The sequence below is a fragment of the Centruroides sculpturatus genome, unplaced genomic scaffold, assembly GCF_000671375.1.
Source record: "Centruroides sculpturatus isolate CEXI.00-Female unplaced genomic scaffold, Cexi_2.0 scaffold1114, whole genome shotgun sequence".
NCBI classification, from domain to species: Eukaryota; Metazoa; Arthropoda; class Arachnida; order Scorpiones; family Buthidae; genus Centruroides; species Centruroides sculpturatus.
Genome location: NW_019385408.1, coordinates 217681 through 242537, shown reverse-complemented (window position 1 = coordinate 242537; position 24857 = coordinate 217681). Strand labels below are relative to the sequence as shown.

At 30.9% G+C, this 24857-nt stretch overlaps 1 protein-coding gene across 1 annotated transcript in view; it reads left to right on the top strand.

Moving 5' to 3' along the window:
- Nucleotides 1-4101: 4101 nt before the first annotated feature.
- Nucleotides 4102-24857, top strand: part of LOC111638634 (26S proteasome non-ATPase regulatory subunit 4-like) — a 46977-nt gene continuing 26221 nt past the window's right edge. Inside the window, exons 1-3 of the mRNA XM_023384383.1 lie at nucleotides 4102-4178; nucleotides 18162-18302; nucleotides 23271-23382. Of these exons, the coding sequence (XP_023240151.1) occupies nucleotides 4153-4178; nucleotides 18162-18302; nucleotides 23271-23382 (279 nt within the window). The 5' untranslated portion in view covers nucleotides 4102-4152. The remainder of the gene's footprint in view (nucleotides 4179-18161; nucleotides 18303-23270; nucleotides 23383-24857) is intronic.

Here is a 24857-nt window from a genome sequence, read left to right as displayed (position 1 = left end):
CAAGAATACAAGAAATTTTGTTGAAATAATAAAATTGTGGATTGAAAACTCGGTTTGAAAACGAGTTTTAAATTTGATTGTCGACATTCGTTACTGGATGGGGAGATAAAGACGAAATGTAATTTCGGAAGGAAATCAAAGACGATTTATAGACGAAACGGTACACTTTTAAAAAAATTCGTAGAAGTAAAACGTTCCAGACGGACTTGAAAGAAAAGTTTTAAAATTTGAAAAGCTGCTTCGTAAATAAATGGTTTAGAGCTGTAAAACACCAGCCTAAACGTGCAGAATTTTTAATAAAAGCCGAACGTCAACAATGGAAAAGTTTATGCTTGTTGCTTAAATCTATAATGCAACAGGACACGCGAGCCACTTTGCTCGGCGAGGGAGGGTTTCCCGGGACAACTGCCTGCTCGTTGGGCGGATCCGGCGCCCTGCGCTGAACCCGCAGTTGGTCGATTACATCCGGATTTAAGATACGGATTCCGGTTCCGCCCTGCAGGCCCCTTTGGTAGCAGGGCCGCTCTCCGGGTCATATCCCGTTCTTGAGCCGCCCTACGGGCCCCTTTGGGATTTTCGCCTTATCGACGGCCCTGGGGCCCACTGGGACGTCCCGTTGGAAGAACCCCTTCGACCACAAATAAACCAAAAATAGAAATAACACAAACACAAACGATGTACCCGACTGTGTTCTAGTCCGACGTTTCCATTTTTTTTACACATATACACGCTTCTTGCAGTTGTCAACCAATTTTTTTGGTCGACAACAATGTAACCCCTTTCCAACCCCCTAAAATCCCCATTTTTATTGTAAACATCGCAACAATGCAAACGACAATGTATATCGTAACAATGATAACAATTGCTTAACAACAATAAAAAGACTAAATTGATTCTTCTATTTTACACAAATATATTTATTTATTTTTTCATTTTCGTGGCCAAATTATGCAAATATTATTATTAGTGTCGACTTCATTCTTTCACTATTTCTTTCAAATCTTACGCTACCCGTTACATCTAAGTAGTACAGTCAACCCTCCTATAACACGGGTTTCTATAGTTCGGATTCCTATATCACTACGAAAAAATTGTGACAGTGTTCGTACAAACATGCTAAAGAAAACTCCTATGATTCGGTGAAACGTCATCACCGACTCGTGTCGCAACAGGAATGGTCGAATCTAGACCAATAGCTGATATTGTATAAACGGTTTAGTTTAAACGAGCTACGGACTTACTAAAAACTATACGAAATTTTATATATGAAATTATATATATGAAATATGAAAGTAAAAAGTATATAAAATAGTTTTTCCATTTATCCATTTAGTTTTAATTTATCCATTCATCCATAATAGTTTTATCCATTTATTTTCATATTCGAAATATGAAAGTAAGAACTATTTATTATTTAATGTTTATAAAAATTATATTTATATTGACGATGTCTCCAAAGTACAGCAAAGTTTTCGCAAAAAAAAAAAAAAATAATAATTTATCAGGAAGCACGCAAGCTCCATGCGATGACAAGCTTTACGACGAAACAAGCTTAAGCAATGGCGCGGTCGAGCTGTGCACGCTCAGTAAGTAATCCTACAATTTTTTGTTTATAGCATAGTTTATATGGATTATTCCCAAAAAATTATACGTATTTTGGAAATGTTGAGTCGAATTAGTCTAGAATCGATTAATTTTATGGAAGAAACCTTTCAAACAGCCGTAGTCCGTAAACTGCATACGTGCCGGGCTGTGATTGGCTGGACTCGTAGAAAATAGATTCATAAAATCCGGAACGTATCTACCATGTTATAGGGGGGTCGACTGTAAAATCTTATATAAAGTTTTTTATATAGCAGCGTAGACTGAAAATTCGTATATATGTATTTTTGTCCATTGTCACATAGGCATGCCAACTAAATGCTACAATAGCGTTTTTTTTTCATCTTGGCCGTATCGGCTATGACGTCATTGCAATAATAGCCAATATCGGATTGCTTAAATTCTTTTCTGGATCTGACGAAAACCCGATGTATATTTCGGATGGGACCGCTGTAGAATTACTTTTCTGTAATTTTTTTTTTTGCCTTACTTTTTTGCATTGATTTTTTTTCTTGCGCGAGAGCGGTGATAAATTTAAACATTTTTTAACCAATGTTTTTAAAATTGACTTTTCTAACTTGGCTTTCTCGTAATTTGTGCGCCTGGTGCACTTTGCTTTAACTGCTTTACGGTAGCTAAGTGTCTCATCACGAGTACTGTACTGTACATATCCGAACATAGTCACAGCTAGCGCGCGATTAAGACTGAAGACAAAGAGAACGACAGAGGNGTAAGTAATCCTACAATTTTTTGTTTATAGCATAGTTTATATGGATTATTCCCAAAAAATTATACGTATTTTGGAAATGTTGAGTCGAATTAGTCTAGAATCGATTAATTTTATGGAAGAAACCTTTCAAACAGCCGTAGTCCGTAAACTGCATACGTGCCGGGCTGTGATTGGCTGGACTCGTAGAAAATGGATTTATAAAAACCGGAACGTATCTACCATGTTATAGGGGGGTCGACTGTAAAATCTTATATAAAGTTTTTTATATAGCAGCGTAAACTGAAAATTCGTATATATGTATTTTTATCCATTGACACATAGGCATGCCAACTAAATGCTACAATAGCGTATTTTTCCATCTTGGCCATATCGGCTATGACGTCATTGCAATAATAGCCAATATCGGATTGCTTAAATTCTTTTCTGGATCTGACGAAGACCCGATGTATATTTCGGATGGGACCGCTGTAGAATTACTTTTCAGTATTTTTTTTTGCCTTACTTTTTTGCATTTATTTTTTTTTCTTGCGCGAGAGCGGTGATAAATTTAAACATTTTTTAACCAATGTTTTTTAAATTGACTTTTCTAACTTGGCTTTCTCGTAATTTGTGCGCCTGGTGCACTTTGCTTTAACTGCTTTACGGTAGCTACGCGTCTCATCACGAGTACTGTACTGTACAGTACATATCCGAACCTAGTCACAGCTAGCGCGCGATTAAGACTGAAGACAAAGAGAACGACAGAGGTTCAAAAGCACGGGGTCGATGATTAGGTCGTGGGGCAATTCGATTTAGGTTGTTGCCAGGTGCGTTCTACATACATAACACTGAGGATTCATGCAGCCATTCAAATTTTTGCTGATGTAGTTAAAGTGTCAGCGGACCGCTCTGGGGTATCCGCCCCGAAAATTTTTGGGTGGTTGAAAATCACACCGAGAAATTTTCGGGACATGGTTTATTTTGATATGTCACCCGCTTTGGGGTACCTGGTATCGAATCCGGATTGATCGAAAAATCCCCAGGAATTTTCGGGGGTGGTTTGTGCGGATATGTCGACCCCGTCCCTCATCACCCGCTCGTCCTATTGCGGGCCTGGCCAAACATATAATTGGTTTGCTAATGGAGGCCCTCTTAATGCTTACAGGGCAAAAAGAATTTAAAAAAAAAAAAAAATATATATGTCATCCCGTTCCTTACCGCTTAGCTTCCTTATTGTGGGTTTAGCCGAACTCATAATGAATACGATTAAAGGCCGAGCGGTCAAGGGTCACCGCTCTGGGGGACCCGGGATCGAATCCGGACGGGTCAAAGAATCCCCAGTAATTTTTCAGCGGGGGTCCCGTCCCTCACAACCCAGTCGCCCAATTGTGGGCCTGGCCGAACCCATAATGGGCCTGCTATAAGAGGTCCTCTTAGTGCCCACAGGGCGGAAAGAGTTAAAAAAAAAATACGATTAAAAAGTTAGGCCAAAAAAAGTAAAAAGATAAACATTCATATTTCTTTAAATAGTAATTTTCATTTTTATAAATATTTTTAGCTAAAATAATATCAAAATGACTGATATAAATCGATGATTATTATTTAAAATGTATGAAACTAATATATAATTTATTTACACGATTTATAATATATAATCGAAAAAAAAATTAATAAGTAACAATTTTATTTTATTTTAATTTTTACTTTTATAAATTAATATAATATTAATTTATATCAAATATAATTAAATAATTCCTTATAGGAAAACTGAATTTCACGTCTTACTCACTCCTATCATAAAGCGTGTTTAGTTTAATGGCGGATGGTGTTCTGTGTTGAAAATGGGTTTAGAAAGTACAATCGTTTGGTAAGAATAATATCATTTTTTAATTATTTATATGATTTAATTGTTCTATAATGTAAATATNATGTCGAGCCCCGTTCCTCATCACCCGCTCGTCCTATTGCGGGCCTGGCCAAACATATAATTGGTTTGCTAATGGAGGCCCTCTTAATGCTTACAGGGCGAAAAGAATTTAAAAAATATATATATGTCATCCCGTTCCTTACCGCTTAGCTTTCTTATTGTTGGTTTAGCCGAACCCATAATGAATACGATTAAATGCCGAGCGGTCAAGGATCCCCGCTCTGGGGGACCCGGGATCGAATCCGGACGGGTCAAAGAATCCCCAGTAATTTTTCAGCGGGGGTCCCGTCCCTCACAACCCAGTCGCCCAATTGTGGGCCTGGCCGAACCCATAATGGGCCTGCTATAAGAGGTCCTCTTAGTGCCCACAGGGCGGAAAGAGTAAAAAAAAAATACGATTAAAAAGTTAGGCCAAAAAAAGTAAAAAGATAAACATTCATATTTCTTTAAATAGTAATTTTCATTTTTATAAATATTTTTAGCTAAAATAATATCAAAATGACTGATATAAATCGATGATTATTATTTAAAATGTATGAAACTAATATATAATTTATTTACACGATTTATAATATATAATCGAAAAAAAAATTAATAAGTAACAATTTTATTTTATTTTAATTTTTACTTTTATAAATTAATATAATATTAATTTATATCAAATATAATTAAATAATTCCTTATAGGAAAACTGAATTTCACGTCTTACTCACTCCTATCATAAAGCGTGTTTAGTTTAATGGCGGATGGTGTTCTGTGTTGAAAATGGGTTTAGAAAGTACAATCGTTTGGTAAGAATAATATCATTTTTTAATTATTTATATGATTTAATTGTTCTATAATGTAAATATGACAGATGTCAAGTGCTATATTTATAGTTATTTAGTGGCGATCGCTTATTTTTCCTTCGTTCGGACATAGCTGATGACAATGCAAATTTGAACATCATGATGAGTTTTCATGTACTGTAATGGGTTTGATAAAATGTTAATATATTATTTCAACGGAAACATTGCTAAATTTGATTAAGTTACATCAGTTCAATCATTCGACAATGTTTTATATTCATATACCTAATTAATATGTAATTTAAAGGGTTTTTTTTTTTTGTATGAAATAAGATAAATAACATAAAATGTTCAGTGTTTATATCTTTATAATATTCTATTTTATCTTAAATAATGTATACTGTTTTTTATTACTTTTAGAATCTTTCTAAACTATTCACAATGAAAATTGGTGGTAATTAATATGGTAATGTAAATTCAGAAACATTAGACAAAAATTATTTTCTTTATTTTTATTTTTTGATTGAATATCAATGCTCTGTCAATAATTCCAAGTATAAAGATGATGTTAATTTTGTTTTTAGTTGTATTGATGTTTCTAAATTTATTTCAATACTGTATGTTTAAATTAGTTTAATGTTATACAAGCATTTTTTGGAGAATGAATGTATTATTCTTATAATAAATGTACATTAAATACAATTAAAAGCTGTTTGGAGATGAAGGAACCCACTTTTTTGTTTAAAGGTATTGGTAAATTATATAATTTAAAATTTTAGTTATGATTTCATTTATAGTAATGTATTTTAAACTTGATTAACAAAAATTGTATTTTGTTAGTTTGAAATGGAATATAATTTCCTAATTCCGTGCTTTAGTTTAGGTTAGTTATAGTTAACGACAGTAAAAATAATAAGAATTCGTAAATTTTTTGGCGTCCTTAAATTAAATATGTTTTCATTATATATTTTACTTTATTTTTAAAAACTTCTATATTACAAATATTAATTTATAGAAAAAAATATTGCTTAATAGATACTGCAAAACTGGATGAGATTACAATAAAAGCATTAACACCTGTAATTCAGTTAAAATGAACAAATTTATTATAAGAACAAATGTTTTCAACTGTTTGACAGCCATCTTTATTTTATGTAATCTTACATTGAACAAAATATTTATTTTCTGTAACATTTGTAACAAAAATTGTAAACATAAAATATTTGTTATTTTTTACATACAATCCTATGCAATATAAAAAAATATTACACAAAAAATGTAAATGTATAATTTTATTTTTAATTCTTAAATTTATGAATAAAATGATTTAGCTGCTGTTTGATCATTAATTTTTATATTTAATAATGAATTAAAAGTTACCATCCAAAATTCATTATTTTCTGAAAAAATTAAGTTTTTGGTTAATTCGAGTTCTTAAGTGATATTTTCATATAATAAACTGATACATTATTTTTCATTTGTTTATTTTTATTTTCCTAAAATTGTTATAGGCCTATTCAATTCAAACATGAATACAATTGCAACCCTGCTTACAATGAACTTTGTTCATCATTTAAATTTTCAGAAATTTACATAAACTTAAAAATTCTTGTGTACCTACAGTAGACCCTTATAACACTGTTGATAATTCTGTGTTATATGAATTCCATGCTGTACATGTCACTTAGATTTTACAAATACGTGTGCCGGGCTGTGATCGGCTCACTATTTTGTAAAATCTAAGTGACTTGTACAACATGGAATTCATATAACATGGAATTATCAATAGTGTTATAGGGAGGTCTGCTGTATTAAACCAAGTGCTATAAATAATTCCTTTTGTGAATAAACAGGTTCATTCCAAAAACTCACTATGTTGGATTTCATTAGTTTTAAATATATAGCCATGTAATCTAGCAACTGCTTAGCAACACATGGAAAATTTATATTATAATTTATTGCAATCTACTAGTACATATTTTCTATTATCAGGACTTATTAGACTGGATATACAGATATTGCAACAAAGTTTCACAGATCAGAAATTTGTTTTATTTAATATACCTGTAATAATAGAAAATACGTACTAGTAGATGGAAAATTTATATTATAATAAACAAGGACATTGAGGCATATTAATTTAGCATTGCAATGAAGTTCATTTAGAAAGGACTTTTGGGGAATTTTCTGGAATTTCTTGTTTTTCTTATATCACAAGTCTTGCATATGAAAAGCAGGTCATTTTTAATTCTTCATATTAATGTCTGTAAAAAATGACAAGAGATAAGGCAATACCAGAACCAATCACAAAAATTATTATCCAGAAGTATAAAAAAGTTTAAATGAAGTATCATATGGGATGTGCAGATATCTGTCTACAGTTCAGTAAATCATAAAATGTTTTCAAGAAAGGAGAAACACTCATCCAGATAAAGCTTTAGGAAAACTACCTCTCTGTCCAGACAACTATGTTCCTTTCAATACTACATTTCCCAAAACAAGCAAGTTTCTATAGAAAATTTTACAAAGTGGGCAAGGAAATGCTTTATAATCTCATTATCTAAATGCACAGTGCAAAATGTATTTAATGATGCAAATACAGGTTGTACAAATCGAAGAGAAAACCTCTCATAAACAAATCATGCAAGTACAGATATTTATTTAACTTGGGCCCAAGCTCGTCTGAAATGGACAAATGTTGATCAGAAGAAAATACTATGGTTGGATGAATTTCATTCATCTGTGGGAATATAGGCAAGAAAGTTAAAGATTTGTACTAAAGGTGAAGATAATAATCCAGTATATTATTCAAGATGCATGATTGCAGAGTGAAGTTAGAGATTTGCATTTCTGCAATGGTGTTGTGAACTGTGGAGCCTATATTCTAATCCTTCAGCAACATCTATGCAAATCAAAATTTAAACTTTTCCAAAGACAAGCTTGTATTTTCCAGAAAATCAATATCTGTGCACAATGCTAGGAAAGCCAAAGCCTGGCTGCAGTCTAATTATATATACAGTATATATATATATATCCCCTGGACAGCATCAAAGGCCTTGATCTCTCTCCAATAGAAAATGTATGGAGATTTTTGTAAAGAAAGATGACTCAATGCCATCCTTAGGTGTTAGAATGATTATGTATATGTTTAAGTAAAATGGGAAAAAATTTTCATTCTTCACTTATTTATAATATATAAGTTGCTGCACAGGTTTGTATTAGGGTTTCTCATTTCCCGGTCTTTTGCTTGTCCCGGGATTCCGGGATAAAAGTGAACTGTTTCCCGGGATCCCGGGATAGAATCAATAATTTTTAAGGTATACAAAATATCTTGAAATTAAATTATATAATTATTTTTCATTTTTTAAAGTAATTTTAAAGTTCTGTATCATCCAAAATCATATTAATAATGCTGTGTAAGATATATAATGAAAATTACCTTTGAATTACGTAGAAATTTTCACAAATAGAAAAAAATTTATTAAAGTTTGCTAGAAACTGCATACAACAACAAAAATGCTTTGAATTGAGTTAAAAATTAAAAATTGAACTTAGATCAAACTTATAACTTAGAAGGTAATTTTCGTTTTTTAAATAAAATATAATACAAAATATTGTAAACTTTTATAAGATTTTAAAAAGCAAAGATGATCAATACTCCGATCACTCACTCTAATTCTTATTTTAGTAATGAAAAGTCTTGCCACCGAGAATGCCCTTTCCGATTCAATTGATGTGATTGGAATAGTGTTTAATGCATTTAAGAGAAGACAGATATTATGTGTTTTTTCACCTGTAGCCTGGAAGATTTCGAGTTCGTTTTCGAGATTGTAGTACTTCTTTCGCTCTCTAGTATTCTTGATTTGTCTACCTTGGCTGCTTTAATAGCGGCATCAAGCTTAGAGCTCGATAATTCGGCAATTCATTTGGCTTTAATAATCAGGTTTATGAAGAAAAACTTCATACTTGCAGACTTTGTACTCGTTTGTATCCTTGCCCAATTTGCACAATCTGGCGTCAGGCATTTATTGAAGCTACTGGGCATGGTTAAAACTCAAGACAGCGTAAGCACAATTATTCCAGATATTACAGGTTCCGACAAGTAAAGAATTTTTATAGTCATGCCACAAATAAGCTATATATTGATTATTGACCATTTGTGACATGCTATAACGAGCAAAAATTTAAAAAAAATAATAGGTAGGTTTAAAATTAATAAATACAAATGTATTCTGACAGTGAATGAGATAATTATGCTTTTTATTTGCAAAATTTCTTAACTTTAACACAAAATAAGAAAAAAAGTAAATTTTTAAGAAATTTGCGGGATTTCCCGGAATAAGAAAAATTTCCCGGGTTAGAAAAACAACCGGGATCCCGGAATCCCGTTTGAGAAACACTAGTTTGTATGTTCCATCCTCAACATGTTACAACTCTTATAAATCAAAAAGTTGGTGCTGTTCCATGATGATTACAAAATTTTAACACATCAAAATTCAAAAAATATTTTGCAAAAGTGCTGCAGATTATAAATTATATATATTAATACAATAATAGCAACATGTTTTCCCAAAATATGAGCTTCTGACATGTTTGTAAGATCACTTATAACAAAAAGAAATACAGTATATTATAAATATAAAAATAAACATCTGTGCATTGTACCATGAATTATTTTAAGTTTTCTTTAGTAAATGAAATTCATTGCAAGCACGATTGTACATATCTTACAGCTATATAACTAAACTATTTCCAACAGAAAATTACAAGTAGAAAAGAGAGCTTGAAAAATAGGATAATTGTAATTGGAGTATTCCTATCAAATGCTATCTGCAGAATATATAGCAGGCCAAAAGCATTCAAATTTTGAATACTTGAGTTTCAAGATGTAAAGAAAAGTTTTGTGAGAAAAAATTTAGTTCTGAAATCCACTACTGCAGGACTTGTGGTGCTGCAAACAGCCAAAAATAAATATATGAGCCATTTACAGTGGTACCTAGGTATACGTCTGCTTTAGAATATGTCCAATTCGGAATATGTCCTGTTTGGACGAAACAAATTTTGCTCGGTATATGACTTAATTCAATTATACGCACCATTTATGAACAAGTAGCACTATCGGTGTATTATACCAGACTAGACGTTTGCGGTGCCACAGTTTATAACTGTTAAATTTCTTATTATTTTAATTTGTAAGTAAAATGTTATTATTTTTATTAATCATGAATTGCAAAAAGGCAACAGAAAAATAAAAAAAAATGACTAAAATCACAATAAAACTGAAAAAAAAGAGATTGTTGAGAAATATGTAGGTGTCACGTGTGTTCGAGGTTTAACTGTTGCATACTGTATTCCGAGAATGACGATACCGACAATCGTGAAAAATAAAGACATTATTAAATTTGCTAACGTTGCAAAAGTGGTTAAATCAATTTCTAAACATAGATCAAAGACATTAGATTGTGTTGAGAAATTGCTTTTACTTTGGATAACTGAAAAACAGTGTGCTGGCGACAGCATATCAAAAGCAATTATTTGCGAGAAAGCTAAAAAGATATATGCTGATCTCATGAAAAATCAAGCAGGAACTAGCCAGGAAAGCGAGGTGTTTAAAGCCAGCCACTTTTTTTTACATTGAGAACGGATTAATCATTTTTACATTACTTCTTATGGGAAAGGTTGGTTTGGTATACGTCCTATTCGGTATAAGTCCAAACGTCGGGAACGGATTAAGGTCATATAAAGAGGTTCCACTGTACTTTGAAAGTGAGGAAAATTCATATTTATTTTCCAAACTGTTATATATATGAATATATGTCTCTTTAATCCAACAAATTAAGTTTGGTAGACTATCAATACAGCTTTCAGGTTAGACACTTCTTTTATTGTTTTCACATATGCTTATATAAATGCTAAGCCCCTCTTCAGTGCAATAATATGGTTCTGTCTTCTAAAACCACAGTGTATAATGTACAGCATTAGGAAGAGTTTTATATATATGGAAGAGTTATATATAACAAAGGAAAAGTATGGCAATCAGTCAAAAAAAAAAAAAAAAAAGACACACCCAAGATTTTTGGACTCAGAAGACCTTCAAATTTTTTAAAAATTTGTATAAATACAAAACGACATATTCACAAAGGTAAAAACCTTGCTTCTGTCTATCTTTCCGCCGTTTCTACACCATCAGCAATCCTTAAAAACAATTCACAAGTTTCCGAGACGACCTTCCTTTTTAGGCTACTGTTTCAGCCTAAAAAGGACCTTCAAATGTTGAGAAATGTAAAAAGTTAGAGATTTTTTTTTTATATATGTACAGATGTAAGTATATGTTTGTCGAGAGCAGTATTGTGTCTACCCACTTTGAATATTAATAACTCCTGTGCTTTTTGTCAGAAATTTCTGAAATTTTGCAGGGAGATTTTTGATTAGGGGTTATCATCAGCACAAAACCTTTCTCACTAATTTCTAGCCTTATTAACAGGAGTACAAACGTTTTCGGCCTTCTTAATAGGCCTTCCTCGGGTACACTGTGGAGCGTCGGTTAGAAGAAGTTTAAATGCTGCCAATGTTTACCCAGGTATCGTCTTACCAGTGACGTCATCATCGATGATAGGTATACGATACCGAGGGAGAAAAAATACATACTTTTGGTAGAGAAGGGAGGTGTGCAGATAGGATACTTACTAAAGTTGGGGAAAAAGATTTTAGAGTAAGCACACTAAGTACAGGAGATGCACAATCACAACAGGGGGTTAGGGGGGAGTGACGTCATAGTTGAGCTCCCTTCTTTACCAAAAGTATGTATTTTTCGCCCTCGGTATCGTATACCTATCATCAACGATGACGTCACTGGTAAGACAATACCTGGGTAAACATTGGCAGCATTTAAACTTCTTCTAACCGACGCTCCACAGTGTACCCGAGGAAGGCCTATTAAGAAGGCCGAAAACGTTTGTACTCCTGTTAATAAGGCTAGAAATTAGTGAGAAAGGTTTTGTGCTGATAATCTTAGAAATAGTTCTAGCTACATATGCATAGTAATTTGATTAGGAGATTGATGATGATAAATTTTGGTGGTTAATTGACAAGGGAACAGAGAATGAGGGGTCATGTGTCATATCTCAAATGGGGTCAGATTTAATGAAGACTTGTTAGCATTTATAAATTTTTTTCTATATATATATATAGAAAAAAAGTATATATATAACTCATCACTACTCTCAAAATTAAGCTTTTTACCATTTTCATATTTATTATTATTATAAAATTTTTTAAATAAAATTTCATAACAAATGGTGCCTCCACACAATTTTAATTTTTTGCTGAGAAAGACTCTTTTCCTTGCTGTATTTTTTTGTTGTAATATATTTAAGGGTTTGTGTCTCAATAGATTTCAAAATTTTGGTAAGCAGTAATAGACAAATTTTATGTATTTTGTGGGGTAGATAATGTAAATTTATTATCTAATAGTTTCTATAGGTGAGGTTTGAAGAAAATTAAGAGTTATACCCAAATGGATTTACTTCACTTTCAAAATTAATGAATTATTGTAAATGTTAATTAAACGGCTAATATTTCAGTTAAATTTTCTTCCTATTCAGATTCTGATTTCAAGATTTTTTTTTATTGCTGATATTACTAGATTTATTTCTATAATAAAAATAATAAAGACTTTATTAGAATGTTGTCATTAAGCAGAAAAATATCAATAGTTTTATTGCTACTGTACTACCTATCATTTTTACCTTCAGATGTTCTTAGAGTTTTAGTTCTTGTTGAAACTGTTCCAAGCCATTCTTTATAAAACAAGGCACAATTTTTAATTAATTTTTAAATAACATGGAAATCATTAGGCATTTCGGGGACCGAGACTAAACAAGAATCATGTCAATTTTGTTCAGTTCTTATTGGAGACGATCTACAATTTACTTGCAACTGAAAACAGAAATCTGCAATGATACCCAAGCACAATCAAGCAATTTTTGAAAAAGCAAAAATATATCAAACTTTTACACTCTTGTATGTACACTATTTGAATTGAATAGGAAATTACACAATTTTTAGGTTTTCACAGTGTTGCCAGTATTGCTAAATTTTACTGGAGCTAAATTATATCGAAATATTCAACTAATTTTGATCCAAGATGAACTTTTATCACTTTCAAAATAAACAGGTTTGCAATACTGTACTGTTAATATTCTGACAATGGAAGTTATGATGATTAAGGGTTTTGAATTACAGTGGAACCTTGGTATATGACCTTTAATCCGTTCCTGATGTTTGGACTTATACCGAATAGGACGTATACCAAACCAATCTTTCCCATAAGAAGTAATGTAAAAATGATTAATCCGTTCTCATGTAAAAAAAATGGCTGGCTTTTTACACCTCGCTTTCCTGACTAGCTCCTGCTTGATTTTTTCATGAGATCAACATGTATCTTTTTAGCTTTCTAGCAAATAATTGCTTCTGATAGAATATCGCCAGCACACTGTTTTTTAGTTATCCAAGCAAAAGCAATTTCTCAACATGATCTAATATCTTCGATCTCTGTTTAGAAATTGATTTAACTCCTATCTCAACGTTAGCAGATTTAATAATGTCTTTATTTTTCACGATTGTCGATATCGTCGTTCTCGGAATACGGTATGCAACAGTTAAATCTCGAACACGCATACCACCTTCATATTCCTCAACAATCTCTTTTTTTTCAGTTTTATTGTGATTCTAGTCATTTTTTTTAGTTTTCTGTTGCTTTTCATTTGCCTTCTTGCAATTCATGAGTAATTAAAATAATAAAATGTTACTTACAAATTAAAATCAGAAGAAATTTAACAAAGTTATAAACCGTGGCACCACGAACGTCTAGTCTGGTCTAGTACACCGATACTGCTACTTGTTCATTGATGGCGTGTATAATTGAATTAAGTCGTATACCGAACAAAAGTCGTATACCGAGCAAAATTTGTTTCGTCCAAACAGGACGTATTCTAAAGCAGACGTATACCGAGGTTCCACTGTATTTAAACTATAGATTGTTTACATATGAAAAGATAGTCTGTTATTAAGTTTTATCTATCATTATCATTTACATTTCCCTGCTCTCAAAATAAACTACTATGAATGAAATAAGCACACCATGAATAACTCCAGCAATAAGTTTTAATGGGCCAAAACTCTTTTTGATCTAGTCATATAGATCATAAATGAAAAAGAGAAAACATTATAAATCAAATAGAACATGCATAAATTTAAACTGAGCATAAATAAAAATAAATAACATAATACAGAAATAAGATAAAGTACAAAAAAGTATTTTTTGTATTTTTATTTTTGTTTATATTATTTATGGTATATACAATATTATATTGTTTATTTTTCTGTTGAGTTTAAATTTATACATTATCTATTTCATTTAGAATGCTTGTGTTCTTTTTCATTTAAATTTTTGTGTTGTTCCAACTGATGAAGACCTATATGACTAGGTCAAAAACATTTTTGGTCAATTAAAACTTATTGCTGGAGTTTCAAAGTTTGCTTATTTTGTTCAGTTATTTATCTAGTTTCAAAAATTCTTATATAAATGGCTTGTATATTATACACATGGTACTATCCATGATTTTCTGGATTTCTCACGGCAAGTGCTAACCAGCTATTATATGAATGACATTCTATAATGATCATAAGCTGAAATGGACTTTTTGTAAGACTGTTTTAAGAAAAACAATGATAATACTGCAAGTGTGCTTCAAAATTTTGACTGTAAAGGCAAGTTTCCACATCACTGGAAAATACACCAGCAAGAGAAATGGAAAGTGATGCCACTTTCTGTCTAGAACTTCATTGTTTTGAATCTGCTATTATGTTTTGATCAATAGAAAAAAATAATAGTTATGATATAATATTAGTAACATTTTATATCTTGTTACATTGAAGAATAATGACAGACTTTGAGAAGAGTGAGAGAAAGTGAAAAATTGTAATTTGTTTTTAGAAGAGGTCAGGCTGTATTCTTTCCTCTATAATAAAATAGATAAAAAAAAATATAAAAATGTTAATTTTAAGAAGACATTGTGGTTAGCTATTAGAGACTGCATGCTACAGTCAACTTAAGTCTTCACTGTTTCAAAAACTTATTGTATGGAATGAAAACCCAACTTTGTAAAATAGTAATTATCTAAGTTCAAAGTTCAAAAACACATCTCCATGCTATATCTCTATATGGGCAAAGTATCCATATTTCTAAAATTAATGCATATTTCTTTGAGCCTTGTATGTTTCCAGCATTTCCAAGTAACAGATTTTGTTGGTGTTCCTAGTGGGTTGGATTATTGTTGCATCTTTCCATGCAAACTTGTATGCCCTACTGTCTGGTGTAGGCTGCTAGGACTATGCTATTGATGTTCTTTGAGCCTTCTATGTGTTGCACAGTTGCCCTCACATATACAGTATAAGTTTTCATTGGAAATGCTGGTCCTCTGGCAGGATAGAGTAGACTCCCAGTGCAGTAGAATTTTATTTTATTTTTTTAAATATTGAACATTGGTTATTATTGTTCTTATTGGTTTACTTTAAATTTTTAAAAAATTTTATGTTTTGTTCCTTTAATAACAATTATAGATTATGTTTGATCTGTTATTTCATTCAAATTCAGTATGCTTCTAATTAAGGAAGGCCTATGAATAGGCCAAAATGTTTTTAATATATTAAACTCGTTGGATATCAATAAGGTGTGTTGTTGTATTTTTACTCTGTTTTGAACCATAGATATTACACAGATTAAAAAAGTCAAGAGTATTACCATATCACTGTAGTAGCTGAAAAGATGGTATGTGTTACTTGTATATGAATACATGCCATTACATCTGTCCCTTGATAGTCTTACATTTCGTAATCGTATATGCTCAGTAGTCCGATGCATCTCCCATCAACGTACCTGTCCCTGTTACTTGTCTGCTTGCACAGAAGCATGTTGCGATGTGACTCTCCCCACCCAATTCTTACACGATGACACACATTTTGTGTGTTTTCCGTGAGCAGTTCTGTTCGAACAGTTGGAGTAGGGAAAATTGTATGCTACTGCAAGCAAAACAATGCCAAATATGTAATCACTTTCAGTAATCCGGACACTTTTGGTAATCCGACACCCCTTTGGTCCCATACCTGTCGGATTATCAAGGAACAGCTGTATTTTTGAAGCCATTTTTTGGTACTTGGAGAGGATGAACACAAAAACAAGCGAAATTTAATGTGACATCATCACAATGCCAGGCTGAAAATTTTTATTATAAATCAATATTTAATTTAAAATGTATGCTATTGATATCAAATTAGTGTCTTGCCCCTGTACATCATACTTTTCCTGATAACAACAGTCATGCCAGTGATCTATGTAACTCTGTTGTGGATAAAATTTTTGAATTGAAATCATATAACTATATAATATATGAATTTCCAGTATATACTATATGTAATATATAATATACGAAAATGTTTTGGTGAAGAAAATCTGCAGGTGCTGTGTATATATAACATATGAATTTCCAGTCTAGACTGGAAATTCATATGTTATTAATCATGGCCTCCTGCCCCTAAACTTTACTTTTCTGGTCTCCATTTTCATCTATCTAACACTGTTCTTGACATTAAGGAAGGACAGGTGGATGATAGTGGAAATTTATAGGTCTACAGTTTTTTTTAAGTTGCAGCCCAACAAACCTCATTTTCATTTTTCTCAGGAAGAAATACATCCAGTAGTTTTTGAAACAGTTTATTTCATGTATGGGTTAGAAAGTGTATTTCCTTTATCAGTTGATTTGGGTTTCATAATATCCATATGCATGTCAACAGATTTCACTTTACTTAAACTCAATATGGTATGGTTTTACAGCTACATTTATTCTTTTTTCAATAATTGAAGAGGCTAGTTATTTGTGACTTGATCTATTACTGTCCAGAGGTATCAGATATTGCACAGTTTTAGTGTCCTGGAATGGGAACAGTCTCACATCAACTATTATTATTCAAGGTAGATTCCACCATAAGTCAGATGATGTGTACAGCAACATTTCACTGAGAGCAGAGTGAAGACAATTAAAGCTGCAATATTAAGATCCAGAAAATGAAGTGATCATTGTATGCTAATGCCAAACTAATGATTTATGAAGGTCTTGTCCCTAACTAGTAGCATATAAAGAGTATTATATTGTGTGATACTCTTTATAGGCTAGACACTATATATAAATAGCATCACAAAAGCTATTTATATATAGTTTGTTTGGCTATTGAACATGCTTTCATGACTTGAAGTTTTATACCTATGGGATGGAGGACTTTATTCGTCAGTATTAGTTACACCATTAAGGTGTAATTAATACTGACCTACTAATTAATAATAATTAATAGCAATACACTCCATCCATTTCTTGTGCACTTACCACAAACATCAGCAACAATAAGATGTCTTGAATGTAATACATGTTTTTGTGCTTCATTTATTATATCATTTCTCTCATTTAGTTTATAATTGTTCTGAAACTGCAAAAACTATAACATATGTCCTATAATAATGATAAACAAGAAACAACCTTCCTTACTTTTCAGGAATAATTTTTTACCATAAAAACATTTTTGGCCTTGTTTAGGGGCGAACGCGTTTAGATTTTTATCTTATTTTTCAACGTCAACCATTTTGAACCCACATAACATTGTACTTATGTGAGAAATGCATCACAGGGCCTATAATTCAGGGAGTCTGTCTCTCCAACACAAACTTTGGACATGTAGTCCACCTTATTTGGCCATAATTAGTCTGATCCTCCTACCTTTAGTCATTCCTAAATTATGGGACTGATTTATGATTATAAGATGAAATAAACATTAAATAAAATGAATTTAGTTTTGTATTTTCAAAATATTTACTTATTTTTAAAATAATTAAAGCTTTAATACTAAAAATTTTTAAATTTTTATACATTAATATTATTTCTTGTTTCTGAAGTTATTATTTTGTATTTCTTTTAGTTAGTATAATTCCTTAATAATGCTAAGTGAATTACACTTAAATTAGTATTTAAATAGTTCAAAATTATGAAACTATAACTTATTTTTTTATATATATTTACTATTATAGTGTAGATAACAGTGAGTTCATGAGAAATGGAGACTTTATTCCTACTCGATTACAAGCTCAACAAGATGCTGTTAGTCTTGTGTGTCATTCTAAAACAAGGTCAAATCCAGAGAACAATGTTGGACTACTAACTTTAGCTAAGTAAGAATTATGTAAATTATACAACTTAAAAACAATTATTAAATGTTTTTTATTAATAACAAAATTAAAGTAATTCAGACTTTAACATAACTGTGATATTCTGTAGTTTTCTTATAAAATATAATATTTGTAGGTATTCAATAACTAAATGTAGGTATCTCTTGAATTATGCAATGATAATTCATTCTAAGAACATGCTACTTAGGAACATGATAAAATGAGTTGTTTTTACGTAGGTAAGAAGATGCCTTCACAAAATGAAAGACAATTATCTGAAATTTAGAAAAAAATTACATTTATTTTTTTCTGATTAGTAAATTTTTTCTTTAACCCTTTCTGCTCTGTAAATACTAAAAGGCTTTTACAATTTCAGTCAGATGCACCTATGATATGGTAGAGTCAACAATAAGCCAGATTTATGTTATTAACATAACAAGTTATGCTAAAAGTATTTACAGAATATTACCTTAAAATAAGCATCATCATCTGGTACACACCTTTGCCAATGTTTATACCACTCATTAAAACAGTCCTATGTGGACTTGGATACAGTCATTTCATTTTAAACCTCTTCTGATGATTTGAATCTACAACCTTATGATAAATGTTTTGTTTTGGTGAAGAAAATCTGCAGATGCTGTGTCAGTGAATAAGAAGGCTGTGGAAATACAAGTGTGTAATATTTTTGGTGTTGTGCCAGATATTAACTACAGTAGAACCCCTCTAGTCCGCCCTCGGCTAGTCCGTCACTCCGGTTAATCCTACCGTGGTCGGAGTCAAGAAACTTGTCCTGACTCATCGGTGACTCACCGTCCGTAGCGTTTTTCTGTGTTCGTTACAGTATATGTTTTACATTGTATGTACATGTACAGTTTTGTGTGTGTTTTCAACATGTCACGAGTGAAACATAAACACGTTACTCTTTCATTAAATGAAAAATTAGCAGTGCTACAAAAACTAGACAAAGGAGAAGATTGTTTATTTTACTTTTTTCTGATAATCCGACCTTTTTTGCATTCCAACCATACCCCCAGTCCCAAAGGTGACGGATTAGAGGGGTTCTACTGTAAAAGAACATGGTTCACTAGACGTTGTGACAGGGAACCTGACTTTTTTCTTACTAGATATGAGAGCATCTATGTTTTATCTTACTGTGTTGCATAGGGGACTCAGAATGTCACTATAGGAATCCTTGTTAACGAATTACTGTTGGGAACAGATTGATAATGCATAAACTTTCCAAATTAAGAAAGCCACAAGCATCATCATCATCATGGATTTGTTAAGATAAAAATTTTTTACCTTGGTAAAGAGACTGATTTCCTACATTGAAGAGGTAGGTTTGCTCTGCAAATTCTGTATGAAATACTAAGAGATTTTATTGCCAGTATCACTCTGTTTAGGTTTTAGCTATCTTTATTGACTGTGTTAAGGAGGATGCACACATGTGTTGCGGCAAGGAAAACCTGCAGAATGACGTCACTTTTTCTCACCGCAGAAGTTGATGCTTGTGCTGCCAAAGTTGGTTGAATTCTATCTTTTGTGGCAACCGCCGCCAAGATGCATTTCTATCAGCCAATAACAGTTCGTCTGGTAGTCAAGTGAGAAAATACAATCACATGGTGTTTTAATGGCAGAAAGTTTGATGCGGTTAACCGAGATAACTAACATTAGAATAAAGAGGAAAGGATAAATTTAATAAATTCTACACAAATAATCATATATAATTTAATTCAAAGAACAAAACAACTGAATCTTACTCAAAATAGTATTCTTTATTGAGAGATCTTAATCAAGGAATAAGCATATTTTGTACACCAGTTCTTTCTCCATCCATGAAAGAACTCTTTACAGAGGATCACAATGCAAATATGTAGCAATTTTAAGTTTTTTCTGAAATTTGTATGCTGTTAATTTTGAACCAATGATTGAACCTGTTTTTGATGCAAAATGTAACTAAGACATGGAAGTGTGAATTAATTAAACCAGTTATGCAAAAAGCTACCAACATACTTAAACTAAGTAAATTGCATTTTAAATTTCCATTTTCAAAATAAAAAACAGACTGTGGTTTAATTGCTTAGCTTTTCAAATACATTAATAGTAGCTGTGTGGTTTGGTTGTTTCTGTAAAATGATGATTGCACAATACTGAATTTGTACACAACTCTCATTTGATCACTGAATGTGAAAAGATGGGCATAATGTGAATAAAGAATACATTAGTATGCTTCTCAACTGCAAGATAGAAGTTTAAGCAGTAAGCTTGTCTTTCAGTATCATAGAATAAACATTGGAATTTGAATATTGTCTCAACAAATGTGGTGAGAAAAATTACTCATGAAACTAAGAAGAACCCTACCAACTCAAATGGCTTTAGAGTTTGGGTTACCTCAACAAAGAACAGCAAAATTGTTTTAAAGATTACTTATTGTAGTAACACAATTCATACAGACTGATTGATTAAATTATTGACTAAATTAAACATTATCTATAATCTTTGAGATTTAAATTAGGGTCAAGAAAATAATTTATATTAATACAAATTCAAATTAACTTTGACAATCTGAAGCTAGTACATTTTAAACTTGAAAAGAGAAAACCACGTGTGGTCAACTGACTTAAAATACATATGTTTCAGGGAGACCCAAAATGCACATTATGTAAATAGATGGAGTGTGGGCAAAATTGTTACTAAAATTGCTGAAAATGTGACATTGACATCTAGATAGCAAAACTGTTTAACTATATTTTTATGCTACCTAAGCTTGCAACATACACAAGTTTGTCTTTAGTCATTTCAATTTTTCAGCTAAAGAAATAGAAAAGGAAGAGTAAATGTGATATTTTCAAAGTATACTGCCAAACACTAGAAATGTCTAAAAACTAGTTTAATTTTCAAAAATAGATAATTTAATTTTTTAATTTTCCTGGTGTTCAAATAAAAAATATTAACTATATTTGGATTGTGAAAGGATGATGATTAATCATCATCAGAGGCATAGTTAGGATACTGTATGTGATCAATTCTATGGATTTATCTATCTTTGATCAACTCTATTTATGAACAAGACCAGTGTGACCTTGGCCATAGGTTCCAGTTGATCAAACGTACTAATATTTTTTATTTTATTTATTAAATTAATAGTAATTACATATATTATTGTTTTGAGAAAAATAACTTGAGATTTCTTGTATGTATATAAAAAGTTTTACTTTCACCGTAGGTTCCAAATATTCTGTTCTAAAGCTATATTTTATTATATAATATGTATTTATAATAAGATGAATAAAAGATATATTAACCTTCATATAAAGATGTAGGATAACATTGAGTTTAATGTGTTGCAGACAGTGTAATTCTGAACACTATTGTTTATCCTTTTTCTCTTTTCTATTATATTGGTGAGATGGTAGGCATTGGAAAAATATATTATGGAATATAAAGCTGCAATTAGGTTAAACTGTAGTCAATCAGTAGTTTTTATAAGTTGTACAAGTAATAATTGTAATATTGATAACAGTTTAATTAAAAATTTTAAAAAGGAAAAAATATGTACGAAAGGAAATTATTTGATCTTACATTTATAATTAGTACTAGTAATTTAATTTTTTTTCATTTCAATTAGAAAATATTTTTAGAAAATATTTTAAACAAAGAATATAAAAGGATTGTCATAAAGGCAATGATTTTAAAAATTGTAACATTAATGATAAAATTTTTACTTTGGAAATGTGCCACGTGTCACAAAGTTAGTTTTCCATTATTTTATAAAATTAATGCAATAGGTTTTTAAATATTGAAATTATTATTAAAAAACTTCTTGCATGACTTTTGTTCAGATGTTTTCATTTAGATACCAATGTTAAAATTGGTTTATGATGCAAATCAGTTGTCACTTTAATAAAAATATCGCCAACTGGTGATTTTGGCATTACAGTGGGTGATCAGTTAACAAACATAATCTGTTCCAAGACCATATTCACTATCTGAATTGTTCATTAACCAATTATCAATTTACCATAGATTTTTGTTGGAATTTGATTAATTCATTCTGGATACCAAAAAATAAATAAAAAATTATATACTTTCTTACTATGTTTATTTACATGTAATAACAAACTAAAAGCAATTTCTCCATTTTTTCATGGATTCTTTGTTTCTCAGATGCCACTTTCATTACTCCTTTATCTGCTTAAGTCTTTTTCATTATATTTTTCTTAGCTAAGATTGTATCTACTGTAGACCTGTTGAAGTCATCTGCCTACAATATCATACATCTTCTGCCCACTCTGTACCTTGGCTATTATCTTAGTTTCTTAGTTATCTTAGTATCCCTTGCTTAGTTTCTATAGTGAACACAGTTCTTGACACTCCACTCTCTTTAGGCCTTATAATATTTCAATTTATTTTTGAAATAAAAAGTTCAGACAAGCACTTAAAAAATTCAGAGAACAGAAATTAACTTGTGCATAAAAGGTCAACTGTGAAAGTGTTGTTCCATAAACCATGTATAGATGCCATTAAAATATGTTATTACAAATCTTAAACACAGTGTCATTTCTTCTTGGGGTTGTTCTGTCAGGTGTTTGTTATCCAAACATGTATTTGTTGTCCGAACATAAAAATCTTTTGCGAAATATTTCTTAGTCTGAACTGTTCATTAACTGATCACCCACTGTATACATCATGACCCCTGCAGATGTAAGTTTTGGATTACGATACCATTAAAAATATTAATTGTTCCACAGCTTAGCGATACATAATGCCTTTCAACAAAATGATAACTTTTTACTTATGAATTTTATTATTTACAGTAACTTTTACAGTTATGAATAAATTATTATGTTTTTTAATAACAGTTATTGAAATCGAATTTAGTAAATCAAATCATTATATTTTATAAATAAACACAAATTCAGTTTAAATAAAGTTAGTTTCACTGTAGTTTAAAATATCTTTTTGCAGTCCTGAAGTTTTAGCAACTTTAACTACAGATGTTGGTCGAATTTTAAGCAAACTTCATCAAATTCAACCAAATGGTACAATAAACTTTTTAACTGGAATAAGAATTGCTCATGTAAGTATTACTTAATGTATTTAATTCTAACTTATTTTGAATTTCAGATTAATTCAAATTGTACCTCTGAATGGATTGATCATATTAATCCTTTTATTTGGCAGTGCTTTTTATAATTCACTTTGTCGGAAATATTGATTGTTTGAATGCTTTGTTGGTTGCTATGACAACAGTTTAAAAAAAATTTTGTTTGAATTTTGAGAAAATTAGAAGAGAACTTATTGGAAAAAAGATAGTTAATCAAACACATTTGATAGAATATGTAAATATAATTAATTTTTTTTTTTATCATAATGAGCAATTTTATATCATAAATGAAGATTCTAAAACTTCATTTTTATAAATTGTTGCAAAGAAACAATTGTTTTTTGTTATTTAGGAAAAGTTGTCTCTGAATTTAACACAGTATGAAAGTATTTGTGTAAACAGATTCAATTAAAACTGTTGTATGAATTTTTATATGAATTCTAAAAGATAAGAAATAAATCAAACAAAAATATTTGAACTTTGCACTATATCCAGAAAGATGAGAAAAATTGCTTAATTTTGGAAACTAAATTAAATTTTTATCCAGTATCATTTTGTTCTTTTATGAGAATGCCATCAGTTGTGAAAATTATCAAGTGTATTAGTTCAATAAATTCAAAAGAGAGAATAACTCTGTGTTCAACAATTTTTAAATTTAAAATTACAGGGACTGTTGTAATTGTTCAGAAATTAATAAAATGAAGTAAAATCAAAATAAATTAAAACAATGGATTAAAAAAGAAATTGAATTAAACAGAACACATTACAACATTAAATATAGACTTGGAGTCATACTTTCAAATTTGACCACAAGTTTGTTCTGAGTATACTGCCTCTCCTCAAATCCTAAATAACTCAGATGGGAAATGTTCTGTAATTGTCTATCAGCTAAAACCAGACCTAGAAAATCAGCTTTCTGTTGACTTGCGAAATATCTATGCAAATAAGATGAAACAATGTAATATAACAAAACCAGGAGTTGGTGCAAACTAGGGTTTCTTTCCCGGGATCCCGTTTTCCCGGGATTCTCGTTGTTTATTCCCTACGAGAAAAATCCCGGGAAATTTAATTTTCCTGGGAAATCTCGCATTTCAATAATAATTTACCATGTAAGGTTTTCTTTCTATTATTTATTATACGAAAAGTTGCATCTTGAAGACTCACCTAAGAGAGAGGTTTCTTGAGGTTTCTTGCTGCATATTATTACCTATGTTTTACAAGTCTCTACTTGTTAGTTCATGTAATATCTATGTATTGTGTTTGCGCATCATTGAACAGCGGAGACTTGCTGAAAGTAAATATCACTCATCGCACTTTAGTTTATTTTTTATTTCATCTTTAGAAGTAAAATAGTATTTTTTTTCCGTAATCATTAAAACTCCCAATGAAATGCTTTATTTTACTTTCATCTTATAATGTAGGAGAACATAAATTAATTGAGCCTAACG